Here is a 20,319-nt window from a genome sequence, read left to right on the forward strand (position 1 = left end):
GAGAAGAACAATATGAGATATCTATCCTTGCAACAGAGCTAGCCAAGTTGGGAGTGTATTTAAGGCCAGGAGCTCTCAGTCTGACTTCACAGAAATCCACACTTTTTTTCTTAGCTATACCAATCCTCAATTCCACTGTTATTAAAATTTCTGTCACTTCGGCAGTTGTGTTTTCTCTCTCCCCTCTGGACCATTTCACAAATCCCAGAAGTCTCCATCAAACTTAGCCTAGGTCACCCAGCAACTATGCTACCAATTCAGGTCCCAGATTCTGGGTATTCTTTTATGCTGCCTTTTTCTCTTCATAGAACACAAAATTAAGAGGAGTAGGCCATTTAGTCTTTTAAGTGTGCTTTGCAAGTTTATATGATCATGGTTGATGTCTGCTCTAAGATGCACATGCAAAGCAGCTCCAAGCCTTTTCGTGTGCATCACTGATCACTACGCACAAAGTTCAGTTACAAAGTCACTGCCAAGCATGGATCACAGGCCCACTCAGCTGGTATGAAATTAGGGGAAAGGCTGATCATGATTGATCTGATCAGGGCCTCAATTCCAATGTGTTTACATGTAAAAATATAGTTAATTTACTAAGAAAATACCAAGTGAACACCAATTCATTTTTAAAAGTTCCTTCACAGGATGTAGGTCTTGCTGATAAGGCCAGCATTTATTATCCACCCCTAATTTTCCACTTAACAGTCAACCATATTGCTATGGGTTTGAATTCACATTTTAGTCCAGACCAGGTATGCATGACAAATCCCTTCCCCAATGAACCAAATGGATTATTTCAACAACTGAAAACAGTTTCAGTTACTAGCAGGCTAGTTTTTTTTCTTCCAGATTTTCATTGAATTAAAATTTCACCATCTTCTTTGTGGGGTCACTAGTACAGTAATATTATCACCACACCGCCACCTCCCAATATGAAAATATCAAACAGTTCAGTATACTCTATTTTTAAGTAGATTTTAGCAATTTTAAATCAGGTTACTCACAGGTAAAGAACTGTATACTTAATAATGAAAACGTTTCTTAACAAAATTGCAAAGGGTCACTATTCTTAGATTCTTAAATATATTTTAATGGAAAGGGTTAAAAAAAAAGACAATTATCTTCTGTTAGGCTGCCCAACCAGACTGGTGCATTTAGGATTTAAATTTGTGATTATGTAAATTACTCTTCCCATAAACTGGAAGTTTTAACTAACAGCTTCATTTCAAGTGCATTTTGGCTGCAACTTGCCCATTGTCCCTAAAACAAAAACTAGAACTTGTCATCATATTGCACTTTTAACATACAAGATGTCAAAACACAAAATTTTACCCCCGATTTGAATCAAACTTGAAAAATAGTTCCAAGTTTATGAAACGAATGGTCCTTTTTTTTCTCCAACTGAGCTAAATATTGGCTTACACAATTGTACATACCACTGTTGGACATCTGGAACAGATTGTTCTTCTCAAACTTCTTGAAAACACTTCCTTTTATTTCTACAAACTATTTAAGAAAAACATTTAAAATCAGTCGGAGCATATTAAACAGCAAAATACATCATCAGTAGAGTCATAGATATGTACAGTCACGGAAACAGACCCTTCGGTCCAACCCCTCCATGCCGACCAGATATCCCAACCCAATCTAGTCCCACTTGCCAGCACCCCATCTATGTCCCTTCAAACCCTTCCTATTCATATACCCATCCAAATGCCTCTTAAATGTTGCTATTAAAGCAGCCTCCACCACTTTCTCTGGCAGCTCATTCCATACACGTACCACCCTCTGCATGAAAAAGTTGCTCCTTAGGTCTCTTTTTTATCTTTCCCCTCTCACCCTAAAACCTATGCCCGCTAAGTTCTGGACTCCCCCACCCCAGGGAAAAGACTTTGTCTATTTATCATATCCACACCCCTCACGATTTTGTAAAGCTCTATAATGTCACCCCTCAGCCTCCGACGCTCCAGGGAAAACAGCCCCAGTCTGTTCATCCTCTCCCTATAGTTCAAATCCTCCAAACCTGGCAACATCCTTGTAAACCTTTTCTGAACCCTGTCACGTTTCACAACATCTTTCCGATAAAAAGGAGACCAGAACTGCATGCAATATTCCAACAGTGGCCTAACCAATGTCCTGTACAGCCACAACATGCCCTCCCAACTCCTGTACTCAATACTCTGACCAATAAAGGAAAGCAATATGAACGGATTGTTTTTTTTTAAAAATGAGAATACAATTTCTGGAACAATTTTGCCTTTTGAACTTTATATGACTGCTCGTCAGAGATAATCAAAATTTCTGATTTTGTAAATTAGTGACATACTTGTTGAAAAGCTGCCACTTGTTGTGCAGTTAGAAGTTAGATCTTAGCTAGGGCTATATTTGAAGCAAAACATAATTTGTCAGGTTTCTATTCGTTGAAATGTTTAAATAGCACTAACATATTGATTTCAAAAATTCCAAAATGTGGGAGGACAAGTGGGCAGGGGCAGGATGTAATGGAAGAAGTGGCTGGAAGAGTGGGCAGAGAGAAGCATGTAGGAGGCGGGGCAGAGAGAAGAGGAGGGAGCTATGTTGCCCTTATTACATTTAAAAACTACAGTACATACTTCGGTTTCCAAAACAAGGTGCTCAAAATTATGAATAATTTTAATAGAGTAAATAAGACAAACAGTTTCCAGAGGCAAAATAATCAAGGGAGATGATGGCCTAGAGGTAATATTGCTGGACTGCTAATCCAGAGGTAAAAACGAGGTAATCCAGAGACCCAGTTAATGTTCTGGGGACTTGGATTTGAATCCCACCATGGTCAATGGTGGAATTTGAATCCACTAAAAATCTGGAATTAAGAGTCTAATGATGACCACAAATTGCCAATTGTAGGAAAAACACTTCTGGTTCATTAATGCCCTTTAGGCAAGGAAACTGCCATCTTTTACTTGGTCAAGCCTACATGTGACTCCACACCCACTTTTCATTTCCTTCTATGCAATTAGGGATGGGCAACAAATGCTGGTCTAGCCAGCAACACCTCATCTCATGAACTACTAAAACAAAAGTTACCAGAGAGTACAGATTTAAGTTCGAAAGCAAAAGAATCAATGGTGACATCAGGAAGCATTCATCTTTTCTACACAGTGAATTGCTATGATCCTGAAAGCACTGCATGAAAAGGATTATGGTAGTAATATGCAAATATGAGCTGAATAAATACTTGAAGGGCAAAAACTACAGGTTTGGGAGAACAGATCAGGCCATTGACATCAATTGGATAGCTATTCCAAAGAGGTGGCACGAATACAATAGAGCGAATGGTCACCTTCTGTTTTGAGTCATTCTAAAATTTTAAAATACTGGTTTTTAATGAGGTGAAATTTTCAAATATATGCACTTCAGCTATCCTTAGAATTTACACGTGCATAAAATATGATTTTTTTTAAAATCTGAAAATCAGATCAAGTACTATGCTGCAAGTAAAGCTGAAGGAAATCATGCTTGAAATATTTTGGGCACAAAAATACTCACATTGTTTGACATCATGATGGTAAGTAATGACTTGTTATGGGAGTTGAAAGCAACATTCAAAGTTGTTGCTTGTACCATGACCAGAATTGTATGAAGGACTGGAATAAAATTGTTAAGGTTTGAGCAAAGAAAAAGGGAAACAGAAGCACAGAAAATTTATAGTACAGAAATATAACTATTAAAATTGCTTATTACTCTTGTAATTACCTATTATTGTTAATATTACAATATACAAAATAAACTTGTTACCATGTTAAAGTATATGCACAAAAAAGAATCAGCACAAAGACACCTTTTAGTATCACCAACCAGAGAATATCATAGACTTCGCCTTTTTTTTAATGCATCATTTAACCATTATTTGCTCGATGTGGAGTAGATAAGACTTTCTTTTGCTGAATTATAATGTTATTTTGGATAAGTTATTGGAAGCATAAGCTGATATTTTTGCAATAAAGGAAGCATGACACATGGGATCCAAATGAGCAGGTAAAATACGTCTGAATTTCTTTAATCAATTTGACTGAAAGATCATAAAAGGTAACAATGTAATGATGGAGAATACATTGTAAATGAGAAAATTAGAGTTGATAAATACAAATGAAAACGGGTACAGAAAGAAAAATAAAGGAAAGATTTGACTAAGATTAAAAGCAGCAGAAAACAAAATTAAATATCGAAGCCAGGGACCTACAGACCAGTGAGCCTGACATCAGTGGTGGACAAGTTGTTGGAGGGAATCCTGAGGGACAGGATTTACACGCATTTGGAAGGACAAAATCTGATCAGGGATAATCAACATGGCTTTATGTGTGGGAACTTGTGTCTCACTAACTTGATTGAATTTTTTGAAGAAGCAACAAAGAGGACTGATGAGGGCAGAGCAGTGGACATGATCTATATGGAGTCGAGAGTGTGGTGCTGGAAAAACACAGCAGGTCAGGCAGCATCCGAGGAACAGGAAACTCAACGTTTCGGGCAAAAGCCCTTCATCAGGAATGAGGCTGGGAGTCTCGGGGGTGGAGAGATAAATGGGGGGGGGGGGGCTGGAAGAAGGTAGCTGAGAGCGCAAAAGGTGGATGGAGGTGGGAGTAGTGGTGATAGGTCAGAGGGGAAGTTGGAGCAGATAGGTGAGAAGCAAGATGGACAGGTAGGAAAGGTCATGAGGACAGTGCTGAGCTGGAAGGTTGGAACTACGATAAGGTGGGGTAGGGGAAATGAGGAAACTGGTGAAATCCACATTGATGCCATGGGGTTGAAGGGTCCTAAGGCGGAAGTTGAGGCGTTCTTCCTCCAGGCGTTGGGTGGTGAGGGAGTGGCGATGGAGGCAGCACAGGACCTGCATGTCCTCGGCGGAGTGGGAGGGAAATTGAAGTGTTCTGCCACGGGGCAGTAGGGTTGGTTGGTGCAGGTGTCCTGGAGATGTTCTCTATTTTGACTTCAGTAAGGCATTTGACAAGGTTAGCAAAGTTAGACCACATGGAATACAGGGAGAACTAGCCATTTGGATACAGAACTGACTTGAAGGTAGAAGACAGACTGGAGGCCTGTGACCAGCGGTGTTCCACAAGACTCGGTGCTGAGTTCACTGCTTTTCAGCATTTTTAAAAATGATTTGAATGTGGACATAGAAGGTATGCTTAGCAGGTTTGCAGATGACACCAAAATTGCAGACGTAGTGGACAGTGAAGGTGGTTACCTCACAGTACAACGGGATCTGGATCGGATGGGTCAATAGGCTGAGGAGTAGCAGATGGTGTTTAATTTAGGTAAATGGAAGTGCTGCATTTTGGAAAGGCAAATCAGAGCAGAACTTATACACTTAATGGTAAGATCCTGGGTAGTGTTGCTGAACAAAGAGACTTTGGAGTGCAGATTCATAGTTCCTTAAGATTGGAGTGCAGGTCGATCGGGTAGTAAAGGTGGCATTTGGTATGCTTGCCATTATTTGTGAATGCATTGAATATAAGAGTTGGAAGGTCATGTTGCAGCTGTATAGGACATTTGGTTAGTCTATGTTTGGAATACTGCATGCAATACTGGTCTCCTGCCATAGGAAGGATGTTATGAAACTTGAAAGGGTTCAGAAAAGATTTACAAGGATGCTGTCAGGACTGGAGGGTTTGAGCTATTAGGAGAGGCTGAATAGGCTGGGGCTATTTTACCTGGAGCATTGGAGGCTGAGGGGTGACCTGATAAAAGTTTATAAAATCATGAGGGGCATGGATACAAGGTCTGTTCTTGAGGTTGGGGGAGTTCAAAACTAGAGGGGACACAGGTTCAAGGTGAGAGGGGAAAGATTTAAAAGGGGCCTACGGGGCAACATTCGACTCAGAAAAGTTGAGTAGGTTGAGTTAGGCAATAAGTACTGGCTTTGCTTGCAATGCTCACATTCCATGAAAAAGAATCAAAAAAATTTCAGTGCCAGAGATCAAGCCATACAGCATTTCTGAACGTTCACAAACTAAAGGAACGAGCCAACTTTCCATGTCGAGTTTATTTCATAGCTGCAGCACAAATATAGCAAATGAATGTCAGTTATTACATTTTGATAGTGAACATGATTTCATTTTTCTGCAACTAATGTGGAACAGCACATCTTTTACAGTGCACCAGAGCATCTCTAATGGGCAGAATAGTCTGTTTTTGCTCCTGTTTCATATAATGAGTATCAAACTTTTGCTTTTGCTGTTTAGCAATACATTTGCCCTTGCTTGCAATTGCTGTAGCACTTGCGCAGAAACAACAAGGAGCACCATTAGCCTCCCAATGACTTTGACAGCAAATAATGGTCCAGTATAATTTTGCATCTGCTACTGCATCTTGTTAGCACACGTTTTGATAACTTAGATTATACTTTGAAACTATTCAGCAATGCTTACATTTAAGGACAGAAAGCAATAAGTAACTTAATTAATGCTACAAAAGAGATGTTTAGGAAACAAAGGACAGATAACAACGTTCAACTTTCAATAAATTGTGCACAACTATGTATAAATAATATGCTAAACTTAAATTTTTAATTAACAAGCAGAATTGATTAAAACAGTTAATAAACCTAGTAGCTTTAATAAGGTGATTCCCAAAGGATACAGACATAAAGCACAGCCATTAAGAAATGAGGTATCACTCCAATATGAGCTCGTTTCTTCTTTTTAGTTTCTGTGGCTGTCCAATACAGTGCATCCAAAATATCTTGTCCAAAGGAAGAAAACAGGCGATCTGCTACCTATGAAAAAAATCAGCCATTGTTAATAGTAATGGAACAGTCTCTACAGCCATCAGTCCCAGTAAAAATAAAATCAATATGACAGATGAATCACAAAACTTTAGTGCGTAGGTACAGCAAGTGATAAAATACAGAAAACACTGTCATCATTTAAGAAAAATGGAATTATACAAGTAAGGATATTTTGCTATAGCTATACAGGGCATTGCAACTCACATTTGGAGTACTGTACACAGTTTTGTTTTGTTTAAAAAAGATCAAATTGCATTTGAAGCAATGCAGGGAAGGGTCAGCAGAGTGATTTGTTGGATGGAGGGTTGGTGTTATGAGCAAGAGTTGAATCAGTTGGGCTTATATCCATTGAAGCTGAAAATGTGTTGCTGGAAAAGCGCAGCAGGTCAGGCAGCATCCAGGGAACAGGAGAATCAGGAAGAAGGGCTTATGCCCGAAACGTCGATTCTCCTGTTCCCTGGATGCTGCTTGACCTGCTGCGCTTTTCCAGCAACACATTTCCAGCTCTGATCTCCAGCATCTGCAGACCTCACTTTCTCCTCAAAGATTATATCCATTGAAGCTTGGGGGGAAAAAAAACAAGAGATGATCTTACTGAAAGAAATAAAGATCCTGAGGAGACTTGACAGAGTTGATGTTCAGAGGGTGTTTCCCCTTCTGCGAAAGTTTAAAATTGACAAAAGGATAGTAAAATGTTTAAAAATAAGGGATGTCCCATTTAAGATAGATGAGGAGATTTTCTTTTCAAGGTCATTATGCTGTGGAGTTCACTCCACCAGAAAGCAATGAAGACAGAGTCAGCAAATGTGTTTCAGAACAAGTTAAACAGGTTCTTGGCTAACAAGGGAGAGTAATGATTCAGAGATGCCGGTGTTGGACTGGGGTGTACAAAGTTAAAAATCACACAACACCAGGTTATAGTCCAACAGGTTTAATTGGAAGCACACTAGCTTTCGGAGCGACGCTCCTTCATCAGGTGATTGTGGAGGGCTCGATCGCAACACAGAATTTATAGCAAAAATTTGCAGTGTGATGTAACTGAAATTATACATTGAAGAATTGATTGTCTGTTAAGCCTTTCATCTGTTAGAATACAGTGATAGTTTCACTTCTTTCATGTGTAAATCACAAAACCCTTTTTTTTAAAAGTTGCATTCTCGGGTTAGCTGTTAACAATGGTGATAGCTAGACAATGTGTTGAAGGTGTTGAAGATACGAACAGATCATTGTTCGTAGCAAACTGCCCGGCTCTCAGGACAACTCCATACAACCCTGTCACGGTGGACGCTGCAAAACGTGTCAGATTGTGGACATAGATACCACTATTACGCGTGGGAACACCTCCCACCGTGTAGATGGCAGGTACTCATGAGACTCAGCCAACATTGTCTATCTTATACGTTGCAGGCAGGAATGCCCAGAGACATGGTACATTGGGGAAACTGAGCAAAGGCTACGACAACGGATGAATGGGCACCGCACAACAATCAACAGACAGGAGGGTTCCCTCCCAGTTGGAGAACACTTCAGTGGTCCAGGACATTCAGCCTCGGATCTTCGGGTGACCATCCTCCAAGGTGGACAGGCAGCAGAGGAAAGTGGCTGAGCAGAGGCTGATAGCTAAGTTCGGTACCCATAGGGAGGGCCTCAACCGGGACCTTGGGTTCAATTCACATTACAGGTGATCACCATTGCACCACACACACACACGGACACAGACACCCACACACACCCTTATAGACACACAGACTCCCACACATGCACCCCCTCACAGACTTAAGACACTCCGCACTCACTACACACACACACGCACGCACACTTTCTCACACTCACAACCCCCACCCCAGACAGGCACACACACAGACAAAGACCCACATGCACACATATATATTGTGTGGTGAATTTTTTTGGTACAAAGTTACATTGCACTTTGCTCAAAAGCCACATAGATTCATGTCGAACTCTGAGCTCAAAAACTGCATGAATTTATGTAAAACTCTGTTATTTCACTTTTTAGATTGGAATCAATCTAAACATCAGGTCATAGACAGAGAACACAGGGGGCTAACACCTTCAACACATTGTCTAGCTATCACCATTGTTAACAGCTAACCCGAGAATGCAACTTTAAAAAAAAGGGTTTTGCGATTTACACATGAAAGAAGTGAAACTATCACTGTATTCTAACAGATGGAAGGCTTAACAGACAATCAATTCTTCAATGTATAATTTCAGTTACATCACACTGCAAATTTTTGCTATAAATTCTGTGTTACGATCGAGCCCTCCACAATCACCTGATGAAGGAGCGTCGCTCCGAAAGCTAGTGTGCTTCCAATTAAACCTGTTGGATTATAACCTGGTGTTGTGTGATTTTTAAGGGAGAGTAAAGTTTTAGGTGCTAGCAAGCAAGTAGAAGACACAATCGGATCAGCCATGATCTTATCAAAAGGCAGGGAAGGCTCAATGGTCAAGTCCAATTCTTGTTCTTGTTGTGAAGTTGGGTAGAGTAATTGTAGATTGGGATGTGGAAAGTTAGAATTTGGTGTTTCTAAAATTGTAAGATGCTACGGAGGAGAAAGCATTGTGTGATCCCTTTAAAAGATGGCGCTTTGTTGGTGCTTAAAGATTTAAAATGGATATCTGTGATCAGCAGCTTGAAAGTTTGCAAGTACACAGAGAGCACCCAAATTGAAACAATTGTACCAAAAGGCCGTACACAGTTAGCAGGCCAAGCAGCAGTTTTTACCAAGACAAGAGTCTTTTGAATTTAGCTAATTTGAACCAGGTACTTAGATACCAAAAACCTATTAAATTTAAATCTGAAGGTTTTGACAACATAGGACAAATCCCACAGCAAGAAAAATTGACATGTCATCAAGGGTATAAAAGAAGGGTGCAGTTGGACAAAGACCCCAGAGCAAACTGCAATCTGCCAGAGCTAACAGCCCTCAGATCTCAAGAGAGAATTGCTAGCTCTCACAGCTTCATTTAGGTCTTGGAGAAAGCACCATCCAAATATTAATGGTACCAATGATGGAGAAGGCATTCCAGACGGAAGAATTGACAGAGAAGGCACAGAACACTCCAGAAGACATGTAACCTGCCTGTTATTTCAAGAGACTAAATACATTTTTTTAAATATATGAGTGGGACTTGTATTTATTGGGACAACATACTATTAAAATCTTGCTTTATTCAGGATTAGTTAGTAGTTAGACGGAAGTTATTCAGTTTGTTAATAGTTCAATTAAATTTGTTCTCTAGGGGTTTACAAAATAATGAGGGGCATGGATAGTATAAATAGACAAAGTCTTTTCCCTGGGGTGGGGAGTCCAGAACTAGAGGGCATAGGTTTAGGGTGAGAGGGGAAAGATATAAAAGAGACCTGAGGGGCAACGTCTTCACGCAGAGGGTGGTACGTGTATGGAATGAGCTGCCAGAGGATGTGGTGGAGGCTGGTACAAATTGCAGCATTTAAGAGGCATTTAGATGGGTATATGAATAGGAAGGGTTTGGAGGGATATGGGCCGGGTGCTGGCAGGTGGGATTAGATAGGGTTGGGATATCTGGTTGGCATGGACAGGTTGGACCGAAGGGTCTGTTTCCATGCTGTACATCTCTATGACACGGTTAGTGTTAGATAAATTGTTACTTGTTAATTTTAAAGTGAGTGTCAGAGATTTATTTTGTTCAACCTCTAGAGGTTGCTGAAAAGCAGGTTACACTACTTTTCACACTCATTTTATAGATTATAGGGCAAGGTGCTCCTCATCGAATGTTTCGGTTTTAGTTTTCGGGGTGGAGGGGTCAACCTCCGCTTTACAACACTCTCAACTTTTATGTTCCTACCTTATACTAAATATTTGTCACAGAATTAACACTTTGCATGAACACTAATAAAAAAAGATATTGAACTGGATACTAATTCAGAGACATAGGTCAAGTTAAATGCTTGAAAAATAAACAGCAGGCCTAGAGTGGGCAAAGGGAAAACAAGACAGATGAAGGCACAGCCTCAATACATGCTGGTTAAAAAAAGTGTTAATTTTCAACAAAAATTAATTTTTTTACAAAAAGAAAATGACTGACAATAAATAGAGGGAGAGTACCCAAGATGATGTGGAGGAGTCTGTGCACTGTTTTAGATTTAGATTTATTGTCATATGTACATAAAATTACAATGAAAAGCATTTTTTTGCATGATAAACACAGGCTGTTTCTTTTCCAGCTCCATCTTTAAACACTGAATATATTGCAAGATTTTACTGCATTAGAATCTATCTTTCCCTCTTTTGTTACCATCAAACCTTGCCTGTTTTGAGGGATGGTGTGGTGCTGGTGGTGGGACCTAAAGCCAGAGCTAGCGACACTATCACAGTGCCATATGTAGTCTATTAATCTAAGATTACATGTCTTCCAGTCAACCTAATGTTCAGAAATGTTAGTACACATGTCTGGAGCAGGTAGGTTTTGAATCCGGCCATCTGACTTCGAGCTAAGGATGCTACCATTGCATCACAAGAGGCCCTAATTAATGTCACCGACCAGCAGTTAATTGGAGTTTCGTTTGTGTGTATTTCTCATGCTAATGATACAAGGTTAAATCGGTCAAATTCAGTCAACTGATTACAGAAGATATGATCAGCACTGAACAGAAACCATTAGTTGACCATTTCGTCAGCAACAGCAATTATCTGAATACATTTCATATTCAAGTTAGTTTAGCATTCAAGTGGAAGAACATATTATAATTGATTTGCCAGTTTTGTTCAGGATGGGGGGAAACAGGTTTGCTTGGAAACTCAGATGTAACTTCACCTTGGGAAAAGCAGCACAAAAAAAAAATACCTGGACTGTCTGATTGCACACAAAGCCAGGGATACAAGGCCAGGGAGGTGAAAGGGACAGGGAGCTAGGGCAGGTGAGAAATCAAAATCTAAAATAGATGAATTGATGAAAAGGGACAGATTTTCTCTGAACATACTATTTGCCTTTCTCCACTAATAGCAACAGAACTGGAGTATTTACTAAAGGCAAAAGGTATAATGAAGTTTTATTTCACTGAATGATTTATCTATGGTTATTTGATCAGATTAAACAAAGACAAGTCCATGGAACTGCACAATTGTAAAGAGTTAGGGATCAAAGATATGGGGAGAGAAAAATAAGTACTGAGTTGGATGATTAACTATGATCATATTGAATGACAGAGCAGGCTTAAAGGGCTGAATGCCCTTTTCTTACACCAATTTCCTGTTCCTATGAGTTTCAATAATAGTCTCATTCCATAGAGCAGTGCGCAAATCTTTTTACTATGAAACCGACAGGAGACAATGGAGTTATTCTAAAAGATAGGATAAACTGTTACTTAGAAAGGCTCAGATTAATCAAGGATAGTCAGCATGGATTTGATAAGGAAAGACTGTTTGACTCTGACTTTTTTTGAGGCAGTAACAAGGAGGGTTGTTGAGGGCATTCAATTAATGAAGCATATATGAACTTTAGTAAGATTTTTGGTCCCAAATGGCAGACTGATATTTTAGAAAAGCCCATGGAATTTACAGGAATGGAGCAAATTGGATACAAACCTGGTTCAGTGGCAGGAAACAGTAATTACTAATGGCTATTTTTGCAACAGGAAGGCTGTTTCCAGGGAAGTACTGTATGGTTCTATACAAGGTCTCTTGCTTGTTCTGATATATATTGATGGTTTGGATGTAAATCAAGAACGCTGCAGGTGACAAAAACTGGTCATTCAACTGAAGGCAAAGAAAATAGCTGTAGACTACAGGAAGATAATCAATGGTCTGGTTAGATGGACAGACAAGTGACAAATGGAATTCAAAGCATAGAAATTCCAAAAGGATATATTTGAGGAAGACCAACAGATAAGAGAATTCACTATAAATGGGACAATACTGAAAAGTGTAAAGAAAGTGAGAGGGACCCTTGGAGTAAATGTTCACAGATTCTTAAAGGTAACAGAAAAGACCCATAAAGTGGTTAAAGATGACATAGTCCTTTCCTTTATTAGCCACAGTATAGAATATAGAGCAGGGAGGTTATGCTGGAACAGTACAAATCATTACTTAGATCACAACCTGAGTATTATGTGCAGTTCAGGTCACACCATTATAGAACATATATAATTACACTAGAAATGGTACAGAGGAGATTTACAAGGATATTATTGGAATTGGAAAAATGCAGCCAAGAGGAAACATTGGGCAGACTGGATTGCTTTCTTTGGAACAGAGGATACTGAAAGGAGATTTGTTGAGATGTACAAAATTGATTGGCCTGATGCAGAGGGATCATGGACTAGGGGCAATAGATTTAAAATAATACTTTGCAACTTCTATAATTTACTCAATCACAATGATGAATTATAAACTTTATGTTGGATACTTATATTCTTTACAAACAAACATTGTAATAGAGTAGAATCAAAAGTGACATATGAAAAGTTGTTTTATGGTCAGAACCAGAGTAAGCAAGAAATTAAGGGCATTACTGAAGGAATGAGTTGGTAGTGTAATTTAGCAAATTCTTTTCCTGCTTCACTTGAGAGTCTTGTGAAGCTTTGCTAATCATTTTATCCGTTCTGCTTTAAAAGTTGATGAATTTAAATAAAATTTCAGACAAAGCAGTTTAAATTCTGTTATTTGTGATAACTGATTTAAACTATAGTGTTACTGATTTTTTCAGTGTCTGAAGGAAGAATAACTGGGGAGGCTTTCACTCTTGTTTTCCAAGATACAATTGACATTAAATATTCACCCTTGTGATTTTATATTGGCCGATTGTTCTGAGAAACATTTATCACAGCTGCACGGTGGCTCAGTGGTTAGCACCTGGGTTCAATTCCTGCCTCGGGCAACTGTCTGTGTGGAGTTTGCATATTCTCCCAGTGCCTGCATGGGTTTCCTCCAGGTGTTTCAGCTTCCTCCCACAGTCTAAAGATGTGCAGGTTAGGTGGATGAACCGTGCTAAATTGCCTGCTCCTTGGATGCTGCCTGAGCTGCTGTGCTTTTCCAGCACCACTCCAGTCTAGACCCCCACCATGCTAAATTGCCCCATAGTGTGTAGGGATGTGCAGATTAGGTGGATTAGCCATGGGGAATACAGGGGGATTGATCTGGGTGAGAATGCTCTTCAAAGGGTCGGTGGGCCAAACAGCCTGCTTCCACATGTAGGGATTCTATGATTAAGAAGTAATTAGTTGAGAGATGAGAACTTATTTTTTATCCAGACAATGGTAGAGTCTGGATCTCATTGCCTGAAAGGATGATAGAGACAGCTCTCTCTCACTGCAATCCCCAGGTCATCTCCTCTGCCCTGAAGCTCTTCAACCATGTCCTGAAACTGACCCGCTATTATAGCCACATCTGCTTCCCACCCATCACCTTCATCCCCACCCCCATCCACCTACTGTACTCTTTGCTGCCTTCTCCACAGCCTCATCTCCCTCCCATTTATCTCTCCACCCTGAAGGTTCCCTGCCTTCATTCCTGAAGGGCTTTTGCCCGAAACGTCGATTTTCCTGCTCCTCGGATGCTGCCTGATCTGCTGTGCTTTTCCAGCACCACTCTAATCTAGACTCTGATATCCAGCATCTGCACTCCTCACTTTTGCCTTATTTAAAAGGAGTCTGTATATGCCCTTTAATTGCTGTAATCTTCAGGATTACAGGCTGAATGTTGAAAAGCGGGATTCAACTGAGTGGCTCTTTTTTCAGGTTGCAAACATGATGGGCCAACTAGGAGAAAGTGAGGACTACAGATCAGAGTCAAAATGGCTGCCAAAACTCCAGTAAGTTATTGTTCCAAAAAATTTGGCAAGAGCCCTTAATCAGGAATGGGGCCAACTATCTTTTTCAGTTCCAAAAAACTTTGTGATTATGTAAAAATACAGAAAACTAAAAAAAAAATGAAGAATATTAGTAATGGGACAAACATAGAAGGATGACTAGGAGACAGTAAGAACTAGAGATGATGGAAGTCAGAGTCAATAGATGTGAAGCTGGAAGAGCACAGCAGGTCAGACAGCATCCAAAGTCAGGACTGGCGAGGGGGAAGGGAGATCACTGTCAGAGTGAGGTCTGGCAGAAACTGGAAGAACAACACCTTATATTTTGCCTGGGAAGTTTACAGCGTAATTACCTCAACATCGACCTCACCAGCTTTAAAATCCCTTCCCATTAGCCTTATCCCATATCCAGTCCCACTCCTCACCTCCTTGACCTATTCTAATCTATCCATCTTCCTACTCATCTATCTGCTCCACTCTTCCCACTGACCAATCACAATAACCGCCAATTCAACAAGGTTCACCTTTTTCGAGATTACAGGGAGATCACTACCAGCTTTTCCAGGGCAATTAGGGATGGCAATAAATGTTGCCCCAGCCAGCAATGCCAGCTTCACATGAAGGAATAAAATAAATGGCTGAAAAGGCAATTCAGTGACTTCTAATAGGCTCCCAGCCCCTTCCTCAATCCTGACAAATGGTTTCGGCCTGAAAATTTGACGTTCCTGATCTTCAGATGCTATCTGACCTGCTTTACTCTTCCAGCTTCACATTTATTGACTCTAAAAGGATGACTATTCCTCATTTTTATCAGGAATATTGAAGTTTGCAATTGAAACAAATTAATATTATTTTAATTTCAACAGAACCAACATACCTTGTTCTGCTCAATTTTAACTCTTCTAAAAGACGACAGACACAAATTTTTCAGGGTATACAAATTAGATTTTTAAACAAATAAACTTTTAATTTATACCAATCCAACAGAAAATTCTTACTTTACTTACATACCTCTAACATATTGTAGATGATGTAGAGTTTGATGACAGATTGTCCTCTAATGAGATGGTACATCATGGAATAATCCACGTAGTGCATCATAACAAAGCAGATGATCATTATAAGTGCCTTCAGTATGTCACATACCTGAGCAGGTTGTAGCAATCTTCCATCACTGAGAATAAAATTAAACAACATTTATTTCCAAAACAGTCCACAATAGGTGTTTTAGAAATAGTGGGGCTGTTCAGTGGTAATTAAAATAATTATTTCTAAATAATTCATTACTCAACTATAAGATAAACACATCAATTAAAAAGGGTAAAAACAATGACTGCAGATGCTAGAAAACTACTCCTCGGATGCTGCCTGAACTGCTGTGCTTTTCCAGCACCACTCTAATCTAGACAGTTATAACTTTTTCAACAAGGTTCAACTTTTTCAAGATTACAGGTTGATCACTCCCAGCTTTTCCATGGAAATTAGGGTTGGCAATAAATGTTGCCTTAGCCAGCAACACCTATATCCCATGAAGGAATAAATGGCTGAAAAGGCAGTTCAGACTTCTAACTGCTTGCAATCTAATTTTATTGCAGCAGTGCACCCAATGGAGAAGGGGTGCATCTCAGTTAATTCTACTGTTGCTTCTTCTGATAGTTCCTAGAAACACAAAGAATGCCTACCACTTATAAATGCATTTCTAGATGCAGTCTAGTTAAGCCTATTCCTAGCTGCAACAATACCTTCCTACTTTCATTCTCTGTTCCCCTTGCATAAACACCAACAGTCCATTTTTACATTTGCCAATCAATTTTTTTAAAGACATAGTAGCACCTTGGAGCCGATGGGACTTAAAATTAGGTCTCCAAATTTACAGGCTCCCTGGCTCACAGATAGGGATACTACCACTATATCAGTCCAGGTCTTTTTAAATCAACATGTTAGCAGTTGGTGCCTCAGTGGTTAGCACAGCTGCCTCGCAGCACCAGGGACCAATGTTCAATTCCGGCTCCAGGCGACTGTGTGGAGTATTTCCATTCTCTCAGTGTCTGCATGGGTTTCCTCTGGGTGCGCTGGTTTCCTCCCATATTACAAAGTTGTTCAGTTTAGGTTGAGTGGCCATGCTAAATTGCTCATAGTGTTCAGGAATGTGTATGTTAGGTGGATTAGCCATGGTAAATGAAAGGTTACAGGGATAGGGTAGGGGGATGAATCTGGGCGAGATACTTTTTAGGGAGTCGGTGTGGACTTGTTGGGCTAAATGGTCTTTTCCACTCTGTAGTAATTCTATTCTACAAAAACCTACCTAGAGATGTTACCACAAACCTCAAGAATAGGTGGCACTTGAAATCAGGCTTCCATGTTCAGAGGTAGGGATATTACCATGAAAGCACAAGACACCCTTCCATGGGACAACTCCAATTGCTTCACTAATCACAGGCTATACCTGCATACTAACTAACTCTAGTCTTGCTTTATTGACATCCACTATTGTTTTCTGATCCCCATCATTTAAATAATCATAAATTTTAAATAATCACACTTTGAGCCAAAATGTTATAGCATCATGAAGTGTATTTCTCAAATTCTCTGTGTAGCTGCTAGACCAATGTACGAATGCTCTGCACCTGACCGTAGTGCAGCAGTAAGTACAGAACTCTAATTATTCAGTTATACAGTGTTCAACAAATTATACAAACAATGCAACACATTCTTTGAAAATAAACGTCTGTACATGAACAACCATTCCAATAACGAATCTTGTTTACAACAAAAACTAAAGATCAACAAACTGACTTCTTTAAATAATATTTCTCTGTACTCCAGCATCAAGCTTCGGATTCATGATCATGGGCTCATTTCTACACCTTCATGCAGTTATATGATGTTATGTCCTCAAACTTATCATCTTAGAGTATGGACTTTTTGGTTTATTTTCCTTCTCACTTGCTCGGTTACCAGATGGGAGAAAGTGAAGACTGCAGAAGCTGTAGATCACAGAGTCGAGAGTGTGGTGCTGGAAAGGCACAGCAGGTCAGACAGAGGCAGAGGCACAGGAGAATCTATGTTTTAGGCATAAGCCCTTCATCAGAAATGAGTCTTCTGGGCCAGGGAGACAGTGATAAATGGGAGGGGGGTGGGTCTCGGAGGGGTGTAGGTGAGAATGCAATAGATAGATGAAGATTAGATTAGATTAGCTTCCCTACAGTGCGGAAACAGGCCATTTGGCCCAACAAGTCCACACCGACCCTCTGAAGAGCAACCCACCCAGAACCATAAATTTACGCCTGACTAAGGCACATAACACTATGGGCAATTTGGTATGGTAAATTCACCTGACCTGCACATCTTTGGACTGTGGGAGGAAACCAGAGGATCTGAAGGAAACCCACGCAGACACTGGGAGAATGTGCTAACTCCACACAGACAGTTGCTCAAGGTGGTAATTGAATCCGGGCCCCTGGCGCTATGAGGCAGCAGTGCTAACCACTGAGCCACCGTACTGCCCAAGGTGGGGGAGAAAGTGATAGGTAGGAGAGGAGGGTGGAGGATAGATGGGAAGGATGATGGACAGGGCAAGAGGGCGGTGCCGAATTGGAAGGTTGGGACTGGGATAAGTTGGGGGCGTTTGGGGGGGGGGGAAGAGGAGGGAAATGTGGAAACTGGTGAAATCCACATTAATCTTGTGTGGATGAGGTGTTCTTCCTCCAGGTGTTAGGTGGTTACGAGTTTGGCGATGGAGGAAGCCCAGGACCTGCGTGTCCTTGGTGGAGTGGGAGGGGGAGTTAAAGTGCTCTGCAACGGGGCAGTGAGGTTGATGGGTTGGGTTGTCCCACAGATGCTCTCTGAAACGATCTACAAGTTGGTGCCCTGTCTCCCCAATGTCGAGGAGATCACATCTGGTGCAATGGACACAGTAGATGACATTTGTAGAAGTACAGGTAAATTTCTGCTGGATGTGGAAGGATCCTTTGGGGCCTTGGATAGAGGTGAGTGGGGAGGTGTGGGCACAGGTTTTGCATTTCTTGGGGTGACAGGGGAAGGTACCGGGAGTGAGGTATGGGCTGGTGGGGGGGGGGGGGGGGGGGGGACAGTGGAGGTGGCTCTGACAACAGAGTCGCGGAGGGAATGGTCTCTCAGAAATGTTGATAGGGGTGGGCAGGGAACTATATCCCTAGTGTTGGGGTCTGTGTAGGTTGTGGAAGTGATGGAGGATGATGCAATGTATACAAAGGTTGGTAGGGTGGAAGGTGAGGACCAGGGGTGTTCTGTCCTTGTTGAGTTGGGAGGAGTGGGATTCAAAGGCAGTGTTGCAGGAAGTGAAGGAGATGTGCTGGAGGACATCGTTGACCACGTTGGGGGGTGGGGGGGGGGGGGGGGGGGGGGGGGGAATTGCAGTCTTTGAAGAAGGAGGCCATCTGGGATGTTCTATGGTGGAACTGGTCATCCTGGGAACAGATGCAGAGGTGGAGGAATTGGGAATAAGGGACGGCATTTTACACGAGGCAGTGTGGGAGGTTGTGTAGTCCAGGTAGCTGTGGGAGTCGGTGGGTTTCGTAGTAGATATCAGTGATTATTTGGTCACCAGAGATGAAGTTGTCCAGGAAGGGGAAGGTGGTGTCCAAGATGGTCCAAGTGATTTGAGGTCAGGGTGAAAAGTATTAGTGAAGTTGATGAACTGTTTAACCTCATGGGATCACGAGGTAGTGCCGATACAGTCATCGATGTAGTGGAAGAAACTCATTCACCATATTCTTTCCCTGTTCTTCATAATTTTTCAAAAGTGTTCAGGATTTCTGCTAAATCTGCAGTTTGAGCCAAATTTTCCTCTACCCACGATGACCTGTAATCAAGAATTCATAAACATTTATTTCTGCCTGGTATATGTTATTTTGTTGCTGTTTAATTGTATGAATCCTGTTTCCTTTCTCTTGACTGAACTGAAAATTAGCCATTTACATGATTAGCATCTTCATCTACCGGTGACTTCCTATGCTACGACAGTGTCTACATCCTGCAATAAGAGAATGTCCTTTCCAATCAAATTTTTTTGTACCTCCAAATGTGAAGAATCCCAAAATGAATTTATATTTTCTGGCTGTATTTTTTAATCAAAAGAAATTGTCAACACGTTCAGCTGGTTCCTGCCTCAGGCTTTAAATCTGTATCAGTGGATCTAAGGATTTTATTGTAGCAGCAGGTGTGCGTTGAATATTTCAAGAATTATGCCTGTGTTTTTACTTTTTCCTTGCCCATCTCAGTTATTAAATAAATTTAATCCTCTCTCTCCTGCCCACAAAAAGATATAGTTGCTCTTTCCTCTTCACAATTAACTGTAAGAAAGCTACTGAATGCCTGTTTACAATTATTTAAGTTCATCAAAACCATCTACAACATCACTGGCCTTGCAAATCCATTGTGGGTTCTAGCTACGCATTTATTGTTGCAATGGTATCTATGTATTGTTGCATGGTTACTTAGTTTTTCTCCCTAGTACTAATTTGAGTTAATTTTTCTCAATCCAGTTCAATATTAAATCTTTTTACATATTTGGGTCTTAACTCACTGATGCTATTAGGCTTTCTTGTTTGAAATGATCACATTTTTCGATTCAAAATATTGGAGCTTCAAAGAGTTTATAATTTGCGGCTATCCACATAGTTCATGGTCATACATTGTTACTTGGCACCTAATTGCAGTGTAGTAGTAAATACAGCACCTAGTTGTATATCCACACAATG

The 20,319-nt window shown here is 40.6% G+C and overlaps 1 protein-coding gene across 3 annotated transcripts in view; it reads right to left on the bottom strand.

The window, feature by feature from the left end:
• Nucleotides 1–20,319, bottom strand: part of LOC122552087 (transmembrane anterior posterior transformation protein 1 homolog) — a 116,898-nt gene that overhangs the window by 51,064 nt on the left and 45,515 nt on the right. For all 3 annotated transcript variants that reach the window (XM_043694615.2, XM_043694614.2, XM_043694617.2), the window contains 4 exons: nucleotides 15,590–15,752; nucleotides 6,619–6,754; nucleotides 3,526–3,623; nucleotides 1,434–1,503 (listed from right to left, as the gene is read on the bottom strand). In XM_043694615.2, coding sequence (XP_043550550.2) covers nucleotides 1,434–1,503; nucleotides 3,526–3,623; nucleotides 6,619–6,754; nucleotides 15,590–15,752 — 467 coding nt within the window. The remainder of the gene's footprint in view (nucleotides 1–1,433; nucleotides 1,504–3,525; nucleotides 3,624–6,618; nucleotides 6,755–15,589; nucleotides 15,753–20,319) is intronic.

The sequence above is a fragment of the Chiloscyllium plagiosum genome, unplaced genomic scaffold, assembly GCF_037043375.1.
Source record: "Chiloscyllium plagiosum isolate Xiang-an unplaced genomic scaffold, Cpla_swu_hap1 HiC_scaffold_1, whole genome shotgun sequence".
Taxonomy (NCBI): Eukaryota; Metazoa; Chordata; class Chondrichthyes; order Orectolobiformes; family Hemiscylliidae; genus Chiloscyllium; species Chiloscyllium plagiosum.